Here is a 22878-nt window from a genome sequence, read left to right as displayed (position 1 = left end):
TAGTAATCTCTACTGAAATTATTATATTGGCATCTGTGTGTTATTATGTAAATTATTTTCCTGTAATGCTTTTTGTGTTTCTTTAAAAGGAAAAAAAATTGTCACAGTACAATGTACATGCATTCTTAAAGGTTGTTCTCTTGACCACTGTTTAGGCTAAGTATTCTTGTATCTTTTTTCTTGTATTTATTTTTATTGCTTGTGAAATACCAGTTCCCTGTTACTGTTTGTGTTTATAGCATATTAGTATCTTTAGGCTCAACGTAGTCTAAGAAAACGTATGACCTAAGCTATAAATTGACTTCATAAAACAGAACTACAGCTATTAAACTGTATAATTTTTTTAAGCTAACCTGATTACCGGAAAGAGTTGTTTCCACTTACCACAGCTGTGGCAAAGGTATCTGTGGGCCAGATTCAACTCCTGATAATTTGATTCCTGTTGTTTTAAATGCAGGTTTGTATGATTTCCTAATCTCTTTTATGTTTATGAGAGACATGTTTATATTTTGAGCACACATCTGACTAATGTAGGTCATACTTTCAGACCAGAAAAGAACAAACAGGCAGAATGAGATGAAAAGACCTCGTCTGTCAGTGTTGCTTTCTTTTGTATGATCTGTATGATGGAGTAGGGAGAAAAAGGTAGTTCAGTATGTTTGCACACCTGCATTCAAACTTATCCAGTCTAGCAGTAACTCCTATACACCTGTCTGTATGAACTACTTTTACTCCTAGCAGCCACGCAATATGAAAAAGCAAGTAAGAATAATTGTGTTTCCAATATGTTTGCAATGGATATTGCGTTTGTATTATATTAGTTTTCCCACCTTGGTACATCTTTCCTTAACTGAAACAAAATGTATTATTGTGATTTTAGTGTTTCACTAGACGGTCAGAGGGATTCGGAGAGATTCGTTAGTGTTTCTCCCACCAAACTCATTTTGGTTGGAAAGTTAAGCTTCAAAACTTAGAAAGCATAGATTCTGTAGTTTTTCCATGCTTATAAAGTAAAAGTGTTTTTCTACAAGCTTTCTTTACAGAATCATTGCCTTATTTCTAGGTTAGAGCCCAAACAATTAAAAATGGGTGTTTAAGGGCAGTAATTCATCCGGCAGGTATGAACTTTGAAATGCCTATCCTTGCAAAGTAATTTTCTTTTCGTGTAATATATTTGCTATATATTATAGAAAATATGTATTATTTTAATATATAAATATATATATTTTAATATATATTATTGCAGTGGCATGCAGCTGTAAGGACTTAGGTAGAACAAAGCACAAATACTGGCTCAGAAAGGCTGTTAATGAAAATTGTTATTAATCACTAAAGATTTTCTAGCTGGTGTCCTATCTCACCATCAGCCTATATTTAGAACATCAGACAAATTTGTTGGATGTTCATGTTCTCTGAATCAACGCCTGCTCACAGCACCAGGAACCAACACTTCATGTCCTTTCCTATAAAAATAACACGTCTGTGTTCTTGCTTGTTATGAAGTTGATTAGCTCTGGCATTGCTCTAACTTTTGAGGTAAAGGGCAGAGGAGCGTAGCGTGACGCTGCTTCACGTCCCTGTCAGAAAAATTACTGCGAACCTTGCAGGCTAGGGTTCGTTTTAGTACCTTGAAGAACTCACCGAGGAGCTGTAGGTTTCATAGTACCGGTTTTATAAAAGGAAGAAAAAAGGGTTGGGGAGGGAACTTGTGAGATTGGGGAGGGGCGATGCTACTGTCGGCACCGGGGGCGGCCCTGCAGCGCCCAAGCCAGACCGTGCTGGGCTTTCTGGAGGGCAAACCCCACCGGAGCAGCGCAGCCCCCGGCGCGGCCGTCCCTTCAGAAACACAACTGAGCTGGGGAGGGAGCAGCAATCTCCCGCCGCGGGGGCGCTGAGGTGACAGCCGGGGGAGGGCTTCGCTCACGTGACGCCTCCTCCGGCCCGCCTGGGCACTACGGCCCCCAGCATGCCCCGCGCTCCCGGGCGGTGAAAAGCGCCGCTTCCGCCGTCCTCCCGCGTCATCGCTGCGGGCTCGCCCGCTGTTTGAAAGCCAGTCCCATGGTGCTCCGCGGGCTCCCCGCCGATTGGCCGGGCCGGGGGGAGGCGCGTCCTTCAAACTGGGCGGCGGGGCGCGCGCTCGCGCCCGGGTACAGGGCGGGCGGTTGGCGGGGGCACGGGCACGAGGCAGCTGCTCCGCGCCGTGCTCCGCTCCTCGGCCCCGCCGCGCTCGCGCCCGGGCCCGCCATGGCCTCCCTCAGCTTCCAGGGCGGCGGCGGCAAGAAGGAGGAGAAGGGCAAGAACATCCAGGTGGTGGTGCGCTGCAGGTAGGCTGCGTTGGTTCAGTGCGCGCAGCTGTGGGGCTGTGCAGGGAGGTGAGGGGCCAGGGGAGCGCTAACGCGGCTGGCGATATGGCAGCCCGAAAAGCCTGAGGTGTTTTCTCCCGGCTGGGAGCGCGCCTGCTGCGCCTTCGGCCCCTGCCCGCCTAAGGAGACACCCCGAGTTCAGACGCCAGGGTGGGGGAGGCAGCCTCCAGCGTGAGGATCGCCAGCTGCCTTGGCTGGGGAGGTAAAAACAAGCGTTCGATGTGGTATGGCAAATTCGGTGCGCTGAAAATTCGGTTTTTATAACTTGAAGGTGACTTAAAGACCTGTTCGTTCATACTGGGTCTCAAATGTTATTAAAGCGTTGCTTGTTAAATATATGCTACTGCTAACGGTTAAGATCTGCATTCAGAAACGCCTTCAGAAAGTTGTTTGCACCAGAACTGCAAGTTTACATATTGTTACTAAAGCCTTTTGCAGTCGTTACATCTTCCTGCTTGGAAGGTCTACTTTTGCTGCTGCACCATGAACGTAAGAACTGGAAGGGTTGTTCTCTTCTACTCTTGCAACACAAGGAACAAGCTGCTGAAACGAGTGCTATGGGATTGGTGGAAGTGTTGATGTAAATCAAGGATGTTGCAAAAGACAAGTAATGTTTGTGAACCATTGTGTTTGAAACACTGCTAGCAATCACTTTCTCTCTCATCCAATTAGTACTAAATTGTTCTGGAAGAGCCTCACAAAATGTCAGTGAATACTTCAGTTAGATACAGTGCTCTGTGTGAATGACGTTCTGACGTTTTACTTTTGCTGTGACTGATCCTTCAGTCTAAGGTCTATATCAAGTTTTAGTCTCTATCCCCTAAAAACTCTGTAGCTCACCTTTTCTCTTGCATTTTGTAGTGCTTTTCTTTTTCAGTATTGGTTTGCTGTTTGAGGTAGTAAACTCTCCCTCCGTGGTTCCCTTTTCTACTGCACTAGTCAAGTTCTACTTATTTACAGGTAGATAGCATCGTCTTATTGACACCTGGTTTGTTTCCAAAGCCTGGTGTGTCTGACTGAGCTTATCAAAAACCTTGTCAAGCAACACGTTCACTGTGCTTCGATAAAACATGAATTTGGATGTTTAAAATGCATGTATTAGCATATGTTTTGAATGGATTACCCAATGAGATGAACCTGTGATCAGATGTCACTGTGGCATACCAAGCCCCTGCTTGTCTAGTGGCACTTGGTACCGATCCACATGTATGCTCAGGTTTTACTGAATTGCCCTTAATCCCATGGTTGTGGTCCATACAGCAAGGCTCCTGTGTTTGACCGGTTCTCTGCTGTATCTTTGCAGAGCAGACTATATTTATTGTTTGGCTTCCTACTATTTTAAAAGCTGCAAAAGCAAATCTAGAGCTTGCCCCTGTGAACAAGGTCGCTGTGCTCGTCGGCTGTCACCAAGTGCCTTCACTGCCGCTCTCAGTCTTGCACTGAAGCCTGTAAGTGGTCTGTTTAGAGCTAACACTTCAGCCTTGGTGCTATGGTGAGGAAGAAACATTAGCCACAAGAGTCAGGAAACTGAGATGTCATATACTTGTGGCTTTTTTTTTGTTGTAGTGTAACAGCATCTGAAGTGTCTCTCCTGTCAAAATAATTTAAAGTTCGCAAAAGTTGTAGAAGTTCTCTTTTCAGGTTGAGTGCTCCTTTATGGGTAACGCGCATTCAGTGCAGTAACGCTGCTAACTGAATTACAAAATAGCACTTCATGCTGTCGATTTTCAGCCTGTGGTTGTTCCTGTGTTTTGAGGGAGGAATTATTGCTAATGCACCTTCAAGGAAAATTGTATGCCATGTTTGAATTAAATTAGAGTTAAAAAGAAAATGCTTGCCATCATGTTTCTAAACTTTTATTGTATCTCTGTTAAACTTACTTAAAATTCTTACTTAAAAAGCAAAATAAAAAGGTGCATAGACTTTGTATCCCCAAAATCAGGTGTTTCTTTTCTGTCTTATACTCTTCTCACAATTCAGATTCTATACAAATATGTCAGCATTATAAAGGTTCTGGTATCGCTGTCTGTTCTTATGCTAGTTGTAGGTTCTGTTAGTATGGCTGGTGCTTTAGAGAGTTATGTCATCCATGAGAGACTTGTGGTCTGCACTGTTTGTGTAAGTGAAAGAAAGGATGTTCTTAAAGTGCGTTAATTAGTTTGGTTCACTGTTACCTTAACTTTCCTGTGCAGGCTTCTTTTTCTCAAGGTGTTTGTTTATATACTATTTCGAGTGTTTAATTGCTCCCCCCAATTGACTAGATAAATTTAGTGGAAAAGACATTTTCTAATGCAAGTTATCTATGTATATATCTAAGCAATCTTTTTGTTTAAACAAGCTAATAAACACATGTATACACTATACTAAGCTCAAAATATAGGTGCTTGATATAGGTCCCTTATATATATAGGTCCCATAGTGAGTAAATAAAAGGAGAACAAGGTCTGGAAAGTGAATTGCAGCAGTTTTCTCTTAAGCAAGTGTTAACTAAATTGAGTTAAAACCATAATGTTCCTTTTAGCCAATTATTGTTATGCGGATTCTTAATCCGAGCGATACTGCTGCTTTGTAAGTTTGTGTTCTTGTTAGCAATGATATCAATCCAATATTCTGTGGGGTTTTTTGTTTGTTTTTTAGGCCTTTTAATGCCTCAGAACGTAAAGCAAGCTCCTATGCTGTTGTAGACTGTGATCAAGCACGAAAAGAAGTTAGTGTCCGCACTGGCGGAGTCACAGATAAGACATCAAGAAAGACTTACACGTTTGATATGGTAACTACTTGTCAAGTTTGGGACTTCTAGATAAAAGCCAGTAAATTTCTCTAATACAGTCTGACGTCTGTGCTGTGTGGTGCTATGTATTACTGTACTGGTAAATGGGACGTGTTGTCTTTGCTCCAACAGGTTTTTGGAGCTCAGGCAAAGCAGATTGATGTATACCGGAGTGTTGTGTGTCCCATATTGGATGAAGTTATTATGGGCTATAACTGTACAGTGTTTGCGTAAGTATGCTAATCAGTATTAGGAAACTTCATTTTAATTTTAGTTTCTTGTTTACATTTAAATTTTTCATTCTCACAGCTATGGCCAAACTGGTACTGGTAAGACCTTCACAATGGAAGGAGAGCGGTCACCTAATGAGGAATATACCTGGGAAGAGGTATGTTTTTCACTCCTGAGGCTTCTCTTAAAGCTGTACTATGGTTCAAAGCTAGATGTTGCGGAAAGTTAAAGAAAACCTAGAGTTGATTTCTTTCAAATACTGAAGCTGACTTTCTTTAAACACTTGCAAATTAATAAATGTTCTCATTACTCTATATGAGAATCCAAACTTTACATTATTACTGCAGGCATACAATCTTTAGCAATAATTTTATGGAAATTGATCTTTATTCAATGTATTTTTGTCATACCCAATTGACCTTAGCTGAAATTGGTGCACACACTCACCACCCCCCAATCTCTTTCAGTACATCTATACATTAAATTCCTTTGCATTTTCAATCTGTAGGATCCGCTAGCAGGTATAATACCCCGTACGTTGCATCAGATATTTGAAAAACTCACAGAGAATGGCACTGAATTTTCAGTGAAAGTCTCTCTTTTGGAAATCTACAATGAGGAGCTTTTTGATCTTCTGAATCCTACTCCTGATGTTGGAGAAAGACTGCAGATGTTTGATGACCCTCGAAACAAGGTGAGTACTGTCTTCCAAAATCTGTGACATTAAGGTTTCAGGGGCTGCTGGAAGATGTCTAATAATCATGCATTCTCTTCTGACAGAGAGGTGTAATTATTAAAGGCTTGGAAGAAGTAACTGTACACAACAAAAACGAAGTCTATCAGATCCTGGAACGGGGTGCAGCAAAGAGAACAACTGCAGCTACTTACATGAATGCATATTCTAGGTATTAATCTTGTCTGTTTCAGATTTTTTTTGTTGATGTTCTATTAAACAGGATCTTACTGAAGAGGCAAAAGCCATTCAAGTTGTAGTAGACCTTACCTAACCTTGAGGTTATGTATTACAGTTTATGTTGCTACATGTGGATTAGAAAACCAAAGCCATAGCTGGAACTTGAAACTATGGGATGATGCCTTCTAGTGGATGTATGAAGGGTTATAAAATATGGAAGACTCCCACCTTAAAAATGGGCAAACTGTTGCTCTCTGAAAGATGTGTGATTATAGAAGCTTGCCCTCTTGTTTAGAGGTTGCATGCTTTGTTATGAGTATACCTCTTGTGATGATACAGTGTCTAGTTGGAATGGAAGTCCTGGAATTCCCCTATCTGCACAAAAATATACATGGTAGAATTATTTGGCATATTGAAAAAGTGTAAGTTGCAATTAATTGGCCAAATTTATTTCCTAAAAAGCACTGATAGCTAACCTGAAGTAGTATCTTGTAGCAAACAGATCATTGGCCTTTAATGGGATGCCTGTCTGAAATGGAATTCTTTTATAGCCGCTCCCACTCTGTGTTTTCGATTACCATCCATATGAAAGAGACCACAATAGATGGAGAAGAACTCGTCAAAATTGGGAAGCTAAACTTGGTGAGTATTTGAACTAAATTTCCTTGATGGTACTCCTGAAGTAATGAACTAAATGATCTAACCTCATTCTCTTGAGAATCAGATTTTTTTTCATAAGGACAAAAATCATCATCTTCAAGTGATATGAACTGTCTGTCACTCTGAGAAATGTCTGCTTTTTCACTCCCTATGTCTCCTGAACATATATGCACAAATTAATTCATGTGTCTTTTTCTGCAACACCGTGGAGCAAGCATTCTTCATAGTAATTTGAGATAGAAGCATGTCCTTCCTCTCGTCTTTCAGGTTGATCTTGCAGGAAGTGAAAATATTGGTCGATCTGGGGCAGTTGACAAAAGAGCTCGTGAAGCCGGAAATATCAACCAGTCTCTCCTGACACTGGGAAGAGTTATTACTGCTCTAGTAGAAAGAGCCCCACATATTCCATACAGGGAATCTAAACTCACAAGAATCCTTCAAGACTCTCTTGGAGGACGAACAAAAACATCAATAATTGCCACGGTTTCTCCTGCATCTATAAATCTTGAGGTAAATTTTATGTCTGAATATCTGTTTCTATAATAGATATATTTTTCCAAGGATACAAAAACATAAATGACTATCTTCAGCTTGACCTAATGTTGTATCTGTTTATCACAGGAAACACTGAGTACGCTGGAATATGCTCACAGAGCAAAGAACATAATGAACAAGCCGGAAGTTAACCAGAAGCTGACCAAAAAAGCCCTTATTAAGGTAAGCTAGGCATGTATATTCACGAATTTAATAATAACATTTGATTGTTTTGACACAATTTCTGCTATGTAGGAATTACGAAGTCATGGAAAAGCTGACTAGTTAGTAACAGTGCTTTTCTGAGGTGATTTTAATCACTGATCCTGATGCTTTCAAACTAAGCTGCTCTACTGGTACAATATTTCTTAGTTGCTTTGCAGTTACTGAAACTGTTGCCAAGACTAAAGCTGGAGAAAGAAGGCAATTGATACTAGCTATGACTCTGTGTATGGACTAGCTATTTACAAGATAGTGGAGATCGCGAAAAATACTAGACGACTTGTTCTGGACTTGCTATATTAGCTGCTGCATTCTAGAAAATGCATGAATTGAAGTGAACTTGTTAGTAAGCTTGAATGAAAGATAACATGAAGAAGCTAACTATTATTAAAGAAGCTGCAATTCCCATTATGGTAGTTAAATACAACTAAGTATGATTCAAATTGAAAGTTTCAATGCTCTACATGTATGTAATGGTATGAGTTTAAACAGTGCTACACTGAACGTATTTGGACACGCAAATGAAGAAGGTTAGGTTTTGGAACATTCTCCTGTGTTTATGCAATACTTTGATAAAATTCAATCTTCCTGAGGTACCTGTTAAGCTAAATTTTGAAAATAAGGTATAAATGTTCAGGTTTAAATATGATTATTTCTTGATGCAGGAATATACTGAAGAGATTGAGCGTCTGAAACGAGACCTTGCTGCTGCACGAGAAAAAAATGGAGTCTATATTTCCCTTGAAAACTTTGAGTATGTCTCAGGATATCTATAAAATGTCTAACAACAAATCTCAAATATGGGTACTGATCCTTATACAGAAAATGTTTTCAGATCTATTTTCAGTCCTAGAAAGCTGAAGATAGAAGAACTTAACTGACCAGTCAATTTCTTCTTTAGAATTTAGTTATTACACAGAAGCCTAGAAAGTAGGTTTGTACTGAGCACTTTTTTTTATTTGTGGAACTTACCATATGCATAGCCAGCATGCGTTCTTTTTTTAAGATAGAAGCTGATACAGGAGAACAAACTTGATAAAGCTTGCTTCACTTCATAAGAGGGCTTGTTTATACAGAAAGTTTCAAATAGAAAATTGTCTTAAATCCCTTCTGCATTAAGTGAAAATTCTGTTTTTGATACAGAAGTGAACAGTACTTTTTGAAATGGCTAAACATGTAGCATGAGAACAATAGGTAATCTTGGAATCAACTCTGTTATTGTTATTAATCTTTACTATAGAGCCCTTAATGGAAAGCTGACTGTTCAGGAAGAACAAATTGCAGAGTATATTGACAAAATCAGTGTCATGGAGGAAGAAGTGAAAAGAGTAAGTGCCATTTCTCAACTGTGGCTTATATCTGCCAGAAAAAAAAGGGGGGGGGGGGGGGGGGGAAATCTTTGGGGAAAGGAGGAAAAAGATTGAGCAAACAACAATTTGAAGAGTTTTTTTCTTAAAGGTCAGTTATAATTAGTTGAGTGGAAGCTTTTTAATCCTAGAAGTTAGAAATTTGAAATACTGTATATGAAGTTGCAAAACACAATATTTATTTTTAAAGCTGTTTTAAGGTTTAAAACTTAATTTTATTTGCTGGATTTTCAGCAACAATTTGCTTGTAAAATGGTATCTCAGTTGACAGTTACCTGCCTTAGGAGCAAAGAGTGATGGGATAGAGGAGAAGGTGATGAGCTCCAATTAATGAATAAAGAATATGCAGAAAATGGGAGCTTCCTTTTCTAAAGAAATGCAAATATTAATTTGTAAAACACGTAACTAGTCTGTGTAACTAGACTTATCTTTTGATCAACTTTACTGACCCTTCCCAATTCTATCTGGTTATGTTTTAGAGGGATTTCTTCACTGTGATGTAGCAAGTGCCTGGTCTTCTAGCTTGAGAAGGGAAGCAAAGGCTTATCACAGTGAAAATGATGTTGGTTTGTGACATTTTCAGTGAATACAGAGATTCTACAGGTCTCTAGTCAGGTTTAAGAACTTTGAGGCTTTTGTAGATGACAACATGCATCTAGTATCGTGGCGTAATCTGAGACATATGAGGGACTGCTGTTAAAACACATTGTTGCTCTGCTTATGTTTGTCTTCCACTGTAGATCACTGAACTGTTCACAGTTAACAAAAATGAACTTGAACAGTGTAAAACAGACCTGCAAATCAAGGAGAAGGAACTTGAAGAAACACAAAAAGATCTGCAAGAAACCAAGGTTCATCTGGCTGAAGAAGAATATGTGGTTTCAGTTTTGGAAGACACTGAACAAAAACTTCATGGCACAGCTAGCAAGGTTGTCACTTTCTTGGCACCTGATTGCAAGAGTAGCTTCCCATGTTTAAGAGTTTCGTGAGCTGTTCAAGGAAATCATTCATGCTAAAGCATGATGTGAGAGTGACAAAATGACTTGAAGATGAAAAACTAGGATTTACCCACTATAAATTGTTATAGTGAAAAGCTACTTAAAGATTGGAAGGCTTCCTCTGCGAAATTATTAACCAGTGTTTTTAGCAGCCAACAGTCAGTCTCAAATTACCTTTCTTTCAGTCTAGTTTGTCATGAGTTTCAGTATGTTGCAGTATCTATTGTTGTGAGGAGTTCTGCAGAATAAGTAATTTACTTTATTAGAAGCTTGTGCCTGACCTTAAAACATAATTAATTATTTATGTATGGGGTGGAAAAATAACAAGATGCTTTACAGGGATGTATGCAATAATTTACACTCACTGAGTGAGTAACTGAATCTATTTCCCTGTCGCCTCTATATTTTAGGGTGTATTTTTGAAGTGTTTGGGAACTGGTCTGAATTCTCAAAACAGACTTGATAGAGAGTCCTGCTATTTCAAGTGTGAAGTGATTAATCCTGTAACTTTAGTGAACATGAAAGTTCTTTCTACTCAGATTCTTGAAAAGTTGGGGTGCTTAGATTTACATGTGGGTTGTGGAGTGTTTGTGTGAGAGAAAAGGGGATAGTAATCATTTATACTAACTACAAAACCAAGAATTCACTATACTTTCAAATTCTAAATTATTTATCACAGAACTAATACTGGAAATCACTTACTTCCAGTACCATTAAAAATATGTATTTACTGTTAAGTCTTTCAGAATAAGTTGAAGTGGTCAGGAATTTTTTGGTCACTTCAGTATATTGAATGATATCTTAATTCTTTAAATACTGAGAGGATGTCCTATTTTAATGCTTTAATTTCAAAGTTAGAGTAAGTTACCTCTAGAGGGTAAATTTTTCTTGTGTTTCAAGACTAAATGATATAATGTTGAATTAAGAAAGGTTATAACTTGGTGTGAAGGGAAATACCTGTCTTTCTAGGGATACAGCTTCTCCTTTAACTTAAACTACATTTGTTCTTAGTTAAATAACTTATGCTTGACTTCTGGTTTAAAGGTTGATTAACTTTTTTTTAGTTGCTTAGTACTGTTGAAGAAACTACAAAAGACGTATCTGGTCTCCATGCAAAACTGGACCGTAAGAAGGCTGTTGATCAGCACAATGCTATTGTCCAAAATACATTTGCAGGACAAATGACTGATTTGTTCAACAAAATACAAAATTCAATTAGTGAGAACAGTTTGAAGCAGCAACAGATGTTGAAGTCTTATACAAATTTTATAGGTAAGTAGTACCAAAGATTTTCTTAAAACTGTTCCTTTTAGTAAATGGATGAGGCTTTATTTTAAACAATGTAACGACTGCAGTTGCACCCATAATAACACATCTGGGATGATCAACTACAAATAGTAGTTTAATTCAACCATATATCTCAACTTTCTCTTCTTGATATGTTTTATGAACTAAGAAAAAATACTGCCTTCCTGTGTTATAAGAGGCAATACGGTGATGAGCAATAGAGTTTGCTCTTAAAATGAAGCTTTAAGTTGTGTAACATTTTTTGATTTCTTTTGTAGGTGACATCTTGTCTACCAGTTCTTCAGCAGCTAATATTCTTGCATCAGTTGTATCAGCATCTTTTGCCTCTGTTAAAGAACTAGTGTCTACCGAAGTTTCTTCCCTGTCTGAAAAAATATTACAACATGAGAATCTGTCACTTAATTGTAAAGCTGAGCTCCTGAGATTAATTGTGAGTAAATTTTCATCCTCTTTTGTTATTTCAAGCATATGAAACTGTCCTCAACCAGAAGAGGTGCTGTAAACATTCTTTTTCCCTGATGCTCTCTACCAGTCTGATTCAGCGGTTGGCTGTGATTATATCCCTTTTCGCTTCTTTTCTCATGCCATCGTAAGCTGTAATATACTATCCAGGAAACATTTATTGCAGAGCACATGGACCACAGCTATTTGCTTGAATATTCATTGCTTCTTAGTAATGTAGGTCTGTGATATTCTGTCCTACTTCTGTTTTTCTTATGTGTTTTTTATTGCTCTTCCTAGGAGGAGCATACATCTGGATTAGGAAGAGCATTAAATAGCTTGACACCAATGGTAGAATTTGTCCTGGGCCTAAGTTGTCAATTTCAGATTAATGTGAAGAAATATTCTGCTGTGGCTGACAAGGTAGCACATGTTTTGTTTCTTATCTTATGCTATTCTGTTTTTTGTAACTTACAGATAAGCTTTGGTGACTTTTCTGCAGTATGTAGGTGTTTTCACTCTCCGGCTTTTTCTCCTTTACTTTGTCCTATGGCTTTTCTAAGTCCTTTGTTCTACCTTCTAGCTCTTTCATTCAGACTTCTCTTCCACTTCTGTGTGTGGTGTATTCATTTGCTACCTAGCACAGCTGCTCACCTAAATGCCACAAAAGAATGATACAATATAGATTCTTCATGCTACCTGTAACAAATACATGATAATATTCTTATGGTAGTCTCTTCTGTATCATAGAAGTCTGAAAGAGCTGACTGAGACAAGTTCTGTCACTTCAAATTCCTTCTGCTGTCATACCCAACTTTTTCTCTAGTTATTTTGATTCCCAGAAAATGTAGTAGTGTGTCTGGTGAACAGTGTAGACAGCACTGTCCTTATTTTTTATATTAAAAAAGTCCTTTACTTGAATTTTTATTTCTAGTCTACCTTATATTGTGTTTTTTTATGGAACTGCATCTTCACTTTTTCATTGTTTTCTCCTTTTTGTTAAAAAATCTTTGTTCCTTATGAAGGAGTTAGCTTTTCTCTTCTGTCAGTTGCAAGTCATTTGAAATCAACTCCACCTCATCTAGAGGCTCTTTACTGGTTTTGAAACTTAAACAGCAACTAGGGCCATGGCTTACCAGCTCTTGCTTTTTATTCTTGTCTTAATCAACTATGTTGTCTGTCTTCCTTTTTTGTCTTCCTCTGATGCTGAATTTGGAAAAAAACACATTAAGTGCCATTCTGTAACTTCACATGGCTCCAAGGGTTACTTGCTATCTTTTATCCACTGTAGTTTATTAATGCCTTTGTTTCTGTGTTGGGTAGGTGGTGTTCCCATCCCTCCCCCCATACTATGTCAGGGAAAAGTATCCAGTTTCTAATCTAATGACAAGTATTTAACTTTGAATAAAACTCTTTTTTCAAAGATGGAAAGTCATAAAAAGGAAATGGATACCTTCTTTGAAGATCTTTCTCTCACTTTGAAAAAGTTACGGGAAGAAATGGCCAGTGTTCTTGCTCAGCTTCAGAATGATTGTGAGAATTTAAAAGAAGAAGTGGAAACAACAAGATTGGCACATATGAAGGTATTCTTAGAGTAAGAAATCTGAAGGCCAATAGTTGCTTTGATTTAAACTCTTTGTAGCAATAAAACATTGTATTTGCTTCAGAAGCAACGCTAGCACAGTAGCTTGGTGATCATAATTATTTTCAGCTTTTTTGTGCTATTTTAAGAAGCTTACATATGAAGCTACCAAAAAAGCTTACGCTTGCTATGAGCACATCCGGTTTATATACCTTTACGTACATCTCCACAGGCAGTGTCTGTCTACTCTACACAAAAATTGTAACTTTAATTTTAGAATAATAAAGCTCTAGTATTTGTTATATTTTTTTCTTAGAGTGTGTGAATGCCTTTATTAATAATAGAAAGTGCAGAATACCAGTGAGATGTATAATGTTTTTTTAATAGAGCACAGCAGAACTAGTGTCCTCACTGCAAAGCCAGCTTGACCTGTTTGCTCAGGAGACTCAGAAGAACTTAAGTGATGTACTGGCAAAAAATGGAATTATGGAGACCACCATCACAGCTGTGCAAGAAAACATTCACCTGTAAGGAGCATGTTATGTACTGTGTATAGTGATACAAGATGAAACTATGTATGAAGAAAATTGCAAAATTAGATGTTCTTCATATTTATATGTTCATGAATTTTTCTGGGCAAAATGTTTGTTAGAGCTGAGTTCAGCCACAGAATATAAATCATAGTTCACCTTTCTCCAGAGTAATGGTAGACCTACAAAGCTTTTTCTCAGACTTGTCTCCTGAGCATACTGTGTATAAGAGACTCTGGTTTGGGCGAGCAATGTGTTGTGATAAATGGCCCTTGGTACAGCTACACTTCATACCAAGAAGGCTTAACTTGAAGTATAAATATTGTTGCATGCTTTATTCAGTTTTAAAATGAATAACTAACATCTTGCCAAAGATTTAAGGGGATTGAACAAACCTGGTAGTCTGAGTGCTGCCATCTCTAAATTTACAGAATAGAGCAGTAACATCATAATTAACTGTTTTGATAGAACTGCACTACTTCACTGTTTCTGGTCTCAACTGTTTCTATACGTAGAATCTGCTAAAATCTGCCTTTCAAAATTCCTGAACTGTTAAAAATTCGTTGTTGTAGGAAAACCACAGACCTAGTCAGCAGTACAACTTCCAATCACAGCAAATTTATTGCATCTATGGATAACTTCTCTCAAGAGCTCAGGAACATAAATGCTGAAAACAAGATGATGCTGGAAGAATCCACAGACCATTGTCAACAACTTCTCAGCAGTCTCAAAAATGTGTCTCAGGATACTGATAAATGGGGTGAACTTGCAACTACTCAGATAATCAGCGTTACTGATCAGCACCTGTTGTCCTTCAGTGATGAGAAAAAACAACTTATGTGTTCACAACAGGTACACATAGCTGTTTGTAGTCTAATGCAACATTCAGAAACAAATTTTTACAGTAGAATTTGTAGGGGGACATTCTCAATTATGATCAGTATAAAATGGTGGTGTTTTGATAACAGCAGACTCATGTTAATTAACTTAAATGCATTTTGGTGAAATCTAAAAGCTTAATTTGAGTAAGATTTTGAACTTGAAGTGCAAATAACTTCTTCAAATACAAAAAAAAATCTTGATCAGTCCTGTGTGGCTAACTTCCATTTGTACCTTGGGCTTTTTACATCTTTTTGATAGTACACAGCACTAAATCTAAAGCTTATCTATAAGAAGTGTCCCTGGGAAACTTACACAGAGATCATAGACTATGTTCTGCAGAATAAAAATGACTTTATCTGTCAGCTGGGCTAATATGGTAGAAAGCATTCCTTTTTAGGCATATACTAGCTCTTACCCCAAAATTTTTTCACCTACCATCTTTAATTTTCATCACAAGTTTCACTTCTCACCCTTGTTCTATTGTTGGATTTTCCTGTTTCACTACTTATTAGAACATTTTACTAACTTTTAGAAATAGATAAAAGTTTAGAGTTAAATGTGTTTGCAGTCTCAAGACACTCCTGTATTTGTTATGCCATCTGAATGCTTCAGGAGTTCCCTTCCAATAGGAAGGACTAAAAATTCATGTCTTCCTCCTTGTCCTCTGGAAATGCGTAAAACTTCTATTTTTTGAAGGATTTTTTTTCACTTTCACTTGAAAATCCTAACTCAGTGCGGGGTTGTGTAGACACCTGAGAATTCTCTTCTGAACCAAATGGCATCATCTTTATTCTTATGAGTAGCTTTCTAAAATGATCATACTTTCTAAGAAACTGACTCTCTTCTGAAGATAGTTCTCAAAATGAGAATGTAAAACTGGCACTGAAACTTCTCAATTTGAGGTCTCAGTTGTTTCGTTTCAGATCATGTTATTAATCATGCACCACATCTTAGAAAAGAGGCCATAACCTTAACTTTCCTGTTAACTTGGTGTTTTTGTTTCTTTTTTTTTCTTCAGAAAAACAAAGAAAACTGTGATAGAGCAGTAGCTGAAATTGTTGACCATATTGATAGACAAAAGAGTGCTGAGGAGAAGGTACTAAACGGCCTTCTTGAACAGATAAAAGTTGATCAGGAGATACTTCTGGAGCAGAAGCTGGCACTTAGTGAGGAAGCACAGCATGGTCTGACCCAGGTTAATGGTTTCCTGCAAGAGGATCTTAAAGTGGATATTCCAACAGGTATTTGAAGTAGGGCAGGAGACAGAATGCACTTGCAGAAAGCAAGTGTTGAGTTGCAGAGTTCATAAACAATGATTGTTGGGGACATAATACAGCTGGCAGTCATGCCTTATTTTTCAGTCAATCATGCAAAATTTGATGACTGAAGAAAGTGTGACTTCTGTATTAAGTTAATGTAAAATTGAGGATCTGTTTTTAAAGCTATTGCTTTAAGTGTTTACTAGTGTCTTTCATTAGTATACCCCCTTTTCATTAAAGGGACAACTCCACAGAGAAGAGACTACTTGTATCCAGTCACACTGGTGCGAACAGAACCCAGGGAACTTCTACTGGAACAATTAAGGCAAAAGCAAACAAATCTTGATGCTGTGCTAAACAGTGTGACAAAGGAAATGGAGGAGAATGCAGATCAGGTAAGTATATGAATGATAAATGAGACACTTCAATGAAGCAATGAAAGATTTCAAATATTCAGGAGGTTTTTTTCATTTCATTTTGGAACCCCAGAGCAGTTACAGCCTTTGTGCGGGGTACTTGCAGTTAGTCGCATGCTGAGCTTTTGAGAAAACCACTATCTTGAAAAAGAAGTGGCATGTCTTTTACAGATCTGATCATATTTTATACATTCATCTAGGAACTTCAGACATTCAAAACACTTTTCTGAAAACTTCTGTTTTAGGACTTATTGGAAGAGGAGGAAGGGATGCAAGACTCCAGTGAAAGCCTTGCTGGCTACAAATCCTTAGCGGATATAAACATAAGCTGTAACACAAATGGTGGCATTCCGTTTTTCCAGGTAACTTTCACAGTTGTTTAGAATATCTGTGAATTTAAAAGTGAAGGAAAACTATCATTCCACAATAGGCGTGTAGTATAAAATCACCTGCTGATAGTATTCAGTGTAGTCTCACAATTTCTGTTAATCTTGTAGAATATGCTTTGTTAAACTTGAGCTAAAATAACAGTAAGCTTCTAATAAACTGGACAGATAGCAAAAACTCCTCAGCAAGTAATCTTCTGTGGGGAAAAATGTCACGATTTGTGATACACAAATGCATGTGTTTGCTTTAATGAAAAAGTTGAAAAGATGTGGAGTGTTTTCTTAGAGGCCTGTCAAATGTGTCATAATTCTTGATTTTTCTTTGACTTTCTGCCTTGCTCTTGATGCTTTTTTATAACCCATGTATCAGTGTAGACCCCTGATACATAAGCTAATTTTTTGTTTATTTGTCATGGATCCTTTACGTTGCTGGTGAATTGACAGATGTCTACAAGGAATCTCTTCAGTAAATGCAATATAAGGAAATTTTTTCAGGGATTTTACCAACTTTTTTTCTGAGAACACGATACTGCATTGTACATGAGCAAGAAGTCTTTAATTTCTTTGTATACTCTTAACATGGAAAATTGATCGGGCATTTTTTTTAAATCCCAGCACAAAAGGAGTCACAAAAAGGATAAAGAGAACAAATCTGCAGCAACGTTGGAGAAGACCAAAACCGAGGATATAACAGAACAGCTTCTTCCCAAATCTAAGATTCCTTTAAGATCAATGAACTAATATATATATCTACTGCAGATCCTGTTTTGGAATGCTTAACGTCTAGTGGTCCACTGAGCCATAACTTTTCTTGGTTATTCTTGGTCTCTGTATATAGTGAATATACTGATGCAAAGTTGGATCAAAAGACTGGCCTGACACATGTCCTACCTTTGTCCCATTTTTATGTGCAGTAGCTTGCGGAGTATTAATAGACTTTTTTTTAAACAAAACCTGCAGATTATGGTGCTGTATGTTGAATGAGGATTTTTACATTGTCAAATAAGAGATCCTTTTCTGCTTCTCAGGTTTAAAGCCACAGAAAGGGATGTAGAATAATGCTTTATTAGCATTAGCAGCTGCCACTGTGTTTTAATTAACTGTAAATAAGTGCTCTGTTTCTATGCCTACCTTACTCTGATTCCTGTTACTATGAAGTAGATAGTTGTCTTTGGGATACTTCAAATAAATCAATTTATACATGGAGCACAGATGTATATGCATGACTTCCATCTTAAATCCATCTTAAATTAAACTTGGTAATAGAGCTAAAACATTAGCAGATCTTCAAGTTAGATACTCTGGACAACCTTCAGGCAGCTGCTCACAGACAAAGATAAATATATTTATGATAAATACAATATTTGGAGTGTGGCATTATGCTTCTCACTCTAGCATGAGACCAGTCAGCTGTCTTCCTCTGGGATCTTACTAATTTATTCTTTCTTTAGCCTTTATGGGCAAAGCTAACTGTTTTTCCTCAGCAGCAATGTGGGAAGAGGGAAGACATTAATTCTCTTTCAAATGAAGGAGACATCTACACTTCCACATACGCTTTTTTGTTTTTGTATGTCTTGGCTGCTATTGTACTGGATCATTCCATTGTGGTATGAAGCTTGAACCCTCAAAACCTTGGAAGGCTTTTAAAATCCTGCTTTTGCTGCAGAAATGTCTCCATCGGCATGGCTTGACATAGTGTGTGATTCTGGCACCAGAAGCATCATCATGGACCTGGAATTCTCCAGGGCTTAGGAGCCAGCTTTTTGCACTATGTCTATTACCATTGACTAGATTTTAGAACAATCTTCCGAGACTGTTCAATAAAATATTTAAAAACTAAAATTCTGCCGGAAAAGCTGATTGCATAGCTTTGTGCGAATGGCCACTCTGATTTGGCCTAAACTAAAACCTTTTACTCTGCTGCTTAGCACTCTGCTACTTAGTTTTCCCTATGGTCTTTATAGGATCAGTATGAACAAAATGGAACAGCTACTACCGAAGACAGGTCACATCCATGAAAATCATGCCACAATCTGTGCTTCTTGGCTTTATCCTCTATGAAACTGTCCCCTCAGCCTTAGCTGTTTGCATTGCCCTGGTACAGGCAGAGGCTCCTTTCCTAATTGATGTATGAATCTTATGGACTCCTTGCTCACTCTCTTCAAAGGACCTTTCAGAGTCATCTTTATTTTCTTTGCAATACCAGCATGGCAGACTTCATCGGGCCTGGTGCCCAGAGGTTACACCAGAAAGCAGGATGGGATGGAAGCTTTGGATGGAAGAACCTCTGCTTCCTTGCCGGCACTTCTTCTCCCACTAGATGGCTCTAACACTAAAGCGTTAGTCCAAAGCTCAAGCACTGGTCACTAACCAGGACTTAGGAACAGGTGTTTTGCCAATTTTTCTGTCAAACATCTGTTAAAAGAACAGGTTTCAAAAACTACTAACAAATTCATGCTTCTGTGAGGATAATTCTGTATCCAAGCTTGGGCGAGGACTTGTTCAACGAAGAGCCACATTTAAGAAAAAGATGATCAAACCTGTGTCTTGAGCTTTGCTCCAGGGCTGATAGATGCTTATTGTAACTAAATACTTTCCCTGACCTTCTCTTGTAGTTCTCTGTTGCATGCACATTCCCTGAAGTAGCAAGCAAAACCTATTTGTTTTTGTTTAAGAGAAGAGTTGTTTCTTATACATAGTTACTGGATTCACAGGGTTTAACCCAAAGAGAGGAAATTAGGGTAGTCTAGGCTAGTTTATAGAATAGTATCAATTTATCTCGTTAGAAAGTATAATTCATAAGAAAAGGAAGCTGTTTCCGCAGAACAAACAGCAAGATCATATCCTGGCTCAATTAGTCCTGCTGAGCACGAGGGAGAGTTGTGGTGTGACTGGGACTAAAGAATATAGCTGTGTTCTAATGGACCAGATGATTTTTCTTCTGATTCTAGATTAGCAGCCAAGTGGGATGGCTCTTGATTTACCAAAAAAAAAAAAAGGCAAGTACAAATAACATGACATAGTGAAATGGAAAGAAAAATAAGAACATTTTCCAAGTGAAGAAAAAAAAAAAAGCTGTGAAGAGAAAGTGGAGGAAAGGAATCTTCCTGCCTCTTCCTGAAAATGGGGGAGCTGAGGCACTTGTGTTAGAGTTTTTGGGGGCTGCAATAATTATTTGAAGTGAGGGAAAAAAGAGTAAGCTGCCTGGATACTGTGCTTGGCTGCTTTTATTTCAAGTAGCAGAAGCACTTGTGTGGGACCAGTGAGGAGAAGGTGCTTAGCTATTAGGCTCTACTTTTCTTTTTTCTGTTAAGCATCAGTCATCCCAGTAATCATCTGTTAAATGAGTAGAGGAAACAAGAGGGAAGCCTGTAACTCTCTGGGAGTGATAAAAGAAAAATTAAAGTTAGAAAAAGCTGGAAAAATAAAACTAAATATTAAAATTCCTTTTCCATCAAGTGTTGGATAGGAAAAAATGAGCTCTAATGTTCTAGAGCATTAAAAATAGGAGAAAAAAAGAAATAGATTTTAAAATATATAGTTGGTAAATATACACTTTTTAAACAAGTGTTTACAACCGTTTGACTACTATTTTGTCTTTTTCTGTTAGAAATGACTTTTATGGTAGAGGGCTGTACTCTATAAACTGTCTGCCCACCCACGCAGTTGCTTTATAAACTTAAATAAAAATAAATCATGCCAGGTTTTGCATTAGTAGGCTTTATATGACATAGTGTTGTAGGTGAGATATAGACCACCTAGCAAAGCAGGCTGTTATTGTAGGTTGAACCCAAACTCAATCCACAGCAGAATTGCTATGTTCAATCTTAAAAATGTTAAAAGTCCATGAGTCAGTACGAACACAGTGCAGCTAAGTGAATATTTAGATCACTACATTCAGAAGACTTCTAAAATAATCTTTGATTTTCTTTGGTTTTCTTTGGCCCAGCTACCAAAATGAGAGCACATTATCACTATGTAAGTGTCCTTCAGATGGATTAAAAAGAAGAAAATGCTTGGTCCAGCATTCTCTTTTCAGGAAAAACACAGGAACAAGTTGCCGTTTTCATGAGAATACTGAAAAACATGTTCAATACTTTGCATGCTTGTCCTGTTGCAAACAATATCAGGGAGAACTATTTCCAATACTTTATGGAAAAACTGTCAGCTTTCAGGTGGCACAAAATTAGATTTTGTATAATAATGGAGATTAACTGGATTGTTTCTTTTTCTATCCAAAATATTAAACCTGTGTAAATGTTTCTTTAACTTCATTAGTTACACTTGAAACACTTTGGGGACTTTCTTGGTCTATTCATAACCTAACTATTGTAATTCAAAGAAAGAGACACAATAACTGAAACTTTGCACTTGACTAGTGTATTTTCTTTTTTTAAAATGACCAAAATATAAAAATGAAATAAACAGTTTACATAGAAATAAACTACTTTTCAAATCTTTCTAGCTATGATTATCTACAATTGTTAATAAGTTTCAACTATAATTCTGGCAGTGTTCAGAGCACTACTGCATGAAGATATTTTTATATGATAAAGAATTGTATTTTCATTGGCAGAAGTTAATTGAAAGAGAAATCTTTTTTTTTAGCCTAATTAACAGCAATTTTCAAAGTGAATAATAACAAAAATAGTAGCAAAGAAAATATCTTTCAGTGTTTATGACAATACTAAAAATGCTAAGAACAGATTAAATATGTGGAAAGATACTTATCTTTTTCTTCTCCCTAGCCATTTGAGTAATAATAATGATTGCTGCTTCTCAGATTACTGGTTTCCCCTCTGCACATGCCCAGTTTTATATGGGGGTAATCCGACTGCAGTCACTTGATTTCTATAAAAGTTATAAGGTGAAGGATCAGATTTCCTATTTTCCAAGGTGCATACTAACTTGATAACGATGCTTTAAAGAACAAAAAATCTTTGCACTACGGCCCCTAAAGATTTCATGACATTCAGGATTTGGCTAGGCAATCCTAGCAGTTTTTCCTAATTCTGCATGTTCTTTTACAGGTATTTCAAGCATATCTACTTCTGTTTCTTTGTAAAATGACTTTGAGATCTTTCAGGATAGGTATGATTTTATTGTTTTGCTGTTAAAATACTTCATCCAACATCTGTTGAAGCTAGTGCTGATGGTAGTGGCCACTAGATCATGCCACAGTATCCTTAGGCATAATGTTTATTACAGAAAGAAGAACCTACTAAGCCTAGAAAATATGGCACACAAATTCACACAGCAGATGTCCCGTGTCTTCAGGAATATAACTTCATGATGAATTTGAGGACCACCACTTCCACTTTGGAAGTAAATTGTTAAGATTGTTAATATCTTATTGAGATATTCCTGAGGGATTAAATACCAGTCTTTTTGTTGACACTGAAGTAATTTAAGTAACTACTGTCTATGTAAAGGTTGTTTGGGGAAACTGTTTTTTCATGTTTCAGTTAACTTTCACTAACCCTCAAAACTAAACACAAGTGACGTTAGTGTTATGTTCAGAGACTAAAGGAAACAAAGAAGTGAATCGCTTATCGTTCATTATAGCCAGCATCTTCTATGACTTAATTAAAATATGACATTAATTTTGAAGCCATTCAGCTATAGATATATATTAAAATGGTTATAACAGTAATGGTAGGCGCCAAAATTTTGCTCATTTGCTGTAACAGTTTATTTTAGGAAACTCAGTCCAACAGGATGAACCTTGAATATACAGATTAATGCAAGGAAGGAAATTTTATGATGTCTGTTAGTTAATACAGAAGCCAATCTTATTAATCATGGATTTACAGAGGGCTGTTTTATTAGATGTTAACCATAGCTTATGTTGACAATTGATTTTCATTGTAGGACAACTAAATTTATTATTTGTAATAAGATAAAGATAATTAAATTGACTCTATAAAGGTTACTATCATAAATGTTAGTACCTGTGGATAGCAAACATAAAACTGCTTTAGCAGCGAAAATTCAGTTAAGTGATAGGTGCTTTCTT

The 22878-nt window shown here is 37.4% G+C and overlaps 1 protein-coding gene across 2 annotated transcripts in view; it reads left to right on the top strand.

Moving 5' to 3' along the window:
- The window catches only part of KIF11 (kinesin family member 11), a 24564-nt gene extending 3498 nt beyond the window's left edge, over window positions 1–21066 (top strand). The window contains exons 1-22 of one of the 2 annotated variants that reach the window (XM_080596467.1): window positions 2016–2324; window positions 5001–5133; window positions 5266–5363; window positions 5443–5521; window positions 5873–6058; window positions 6145–6269; window positions 6829–6919; window positions 7205–7447; window positions 7559–7654; window positions 8359–8447; window positions 8934–9021; window positions 9801–9989; window positions 11123–11330; window positions 11624–11796; window positions 12108–12230; window positions 13232–13390; window positions 13777–13916; window positions 14492–14771; window positions 15820–16042; window positions 16301–16455; window positions 16722–16838; window positions 17478–21066. In XM_080596467.1, the coding sequence (XP_080452593.1) occupies window positions 2059–2324; window positions 5001–5133; window positions 5266–5363; window positions 5443–5521; window positions 5873–6058; window positions 6145–6269; window positions 6829–6919; window positions 7205–7447; window positions 7559–7654; window positions 8359–8447; window positions 8934–9021; window positions 9801–9989; window positions 11123–11330; window positions 11624–11796; window positions 12108–12230; window positions 13232–13390; window positions 13777–13916; window positions 14492–14771; window positions 15820–16042; window positions 16301–16455; window positions 16722–16838; window positions 17478–17603 (3387 nt within the window). In that variant the 5' untranslated portion in view covers window positions 2016–2058 and the 3' untranslated portion in view covers window positions 17604–21066. Of the gene's footprint in view, window positions 1–2015; window positions 2325–5000; window positions 5134–5265; window positions 5364–5442; window positions 5522–5872; window positions 6059–6144; window positions 6270–6828; window positions 6920–7204; window positions 7448–7558; window positions 7655–8358; window positions 8448–8933; window positions 9022–9800; window positions 9990–11122; window positions 11331–11623; window positions 11797–12107; window positions 12231–13231; window positions 13391–13776; window positions 13917–14491; window positions 14772–15819; window positions 16043–16300; window positions 16456–16721; window positions 16839–17477 lie in introns of those variants that run through there. The other variant, XM_080596468.1, reaches the window with a different exon arrangement.
- The last annotated feature ends 1812 nt before the right edge of the window (window positions 21067–22878 follow it).

This window comes from Anser brachyrhynchus, assembly GCF_964034855.1.
Source record: "Anser brachyrhynchus genome assembly, chromosome: 6".
Taxonomy (NCBI): Eukaryota; Metazoa; Chordata; class Aves; order Anseriformes; family Anatidae; genus Anser; species Anser brachyrhynchus.
This window is presented reverse-complemented; position numbering and strand designations above follow the sequence as displayed.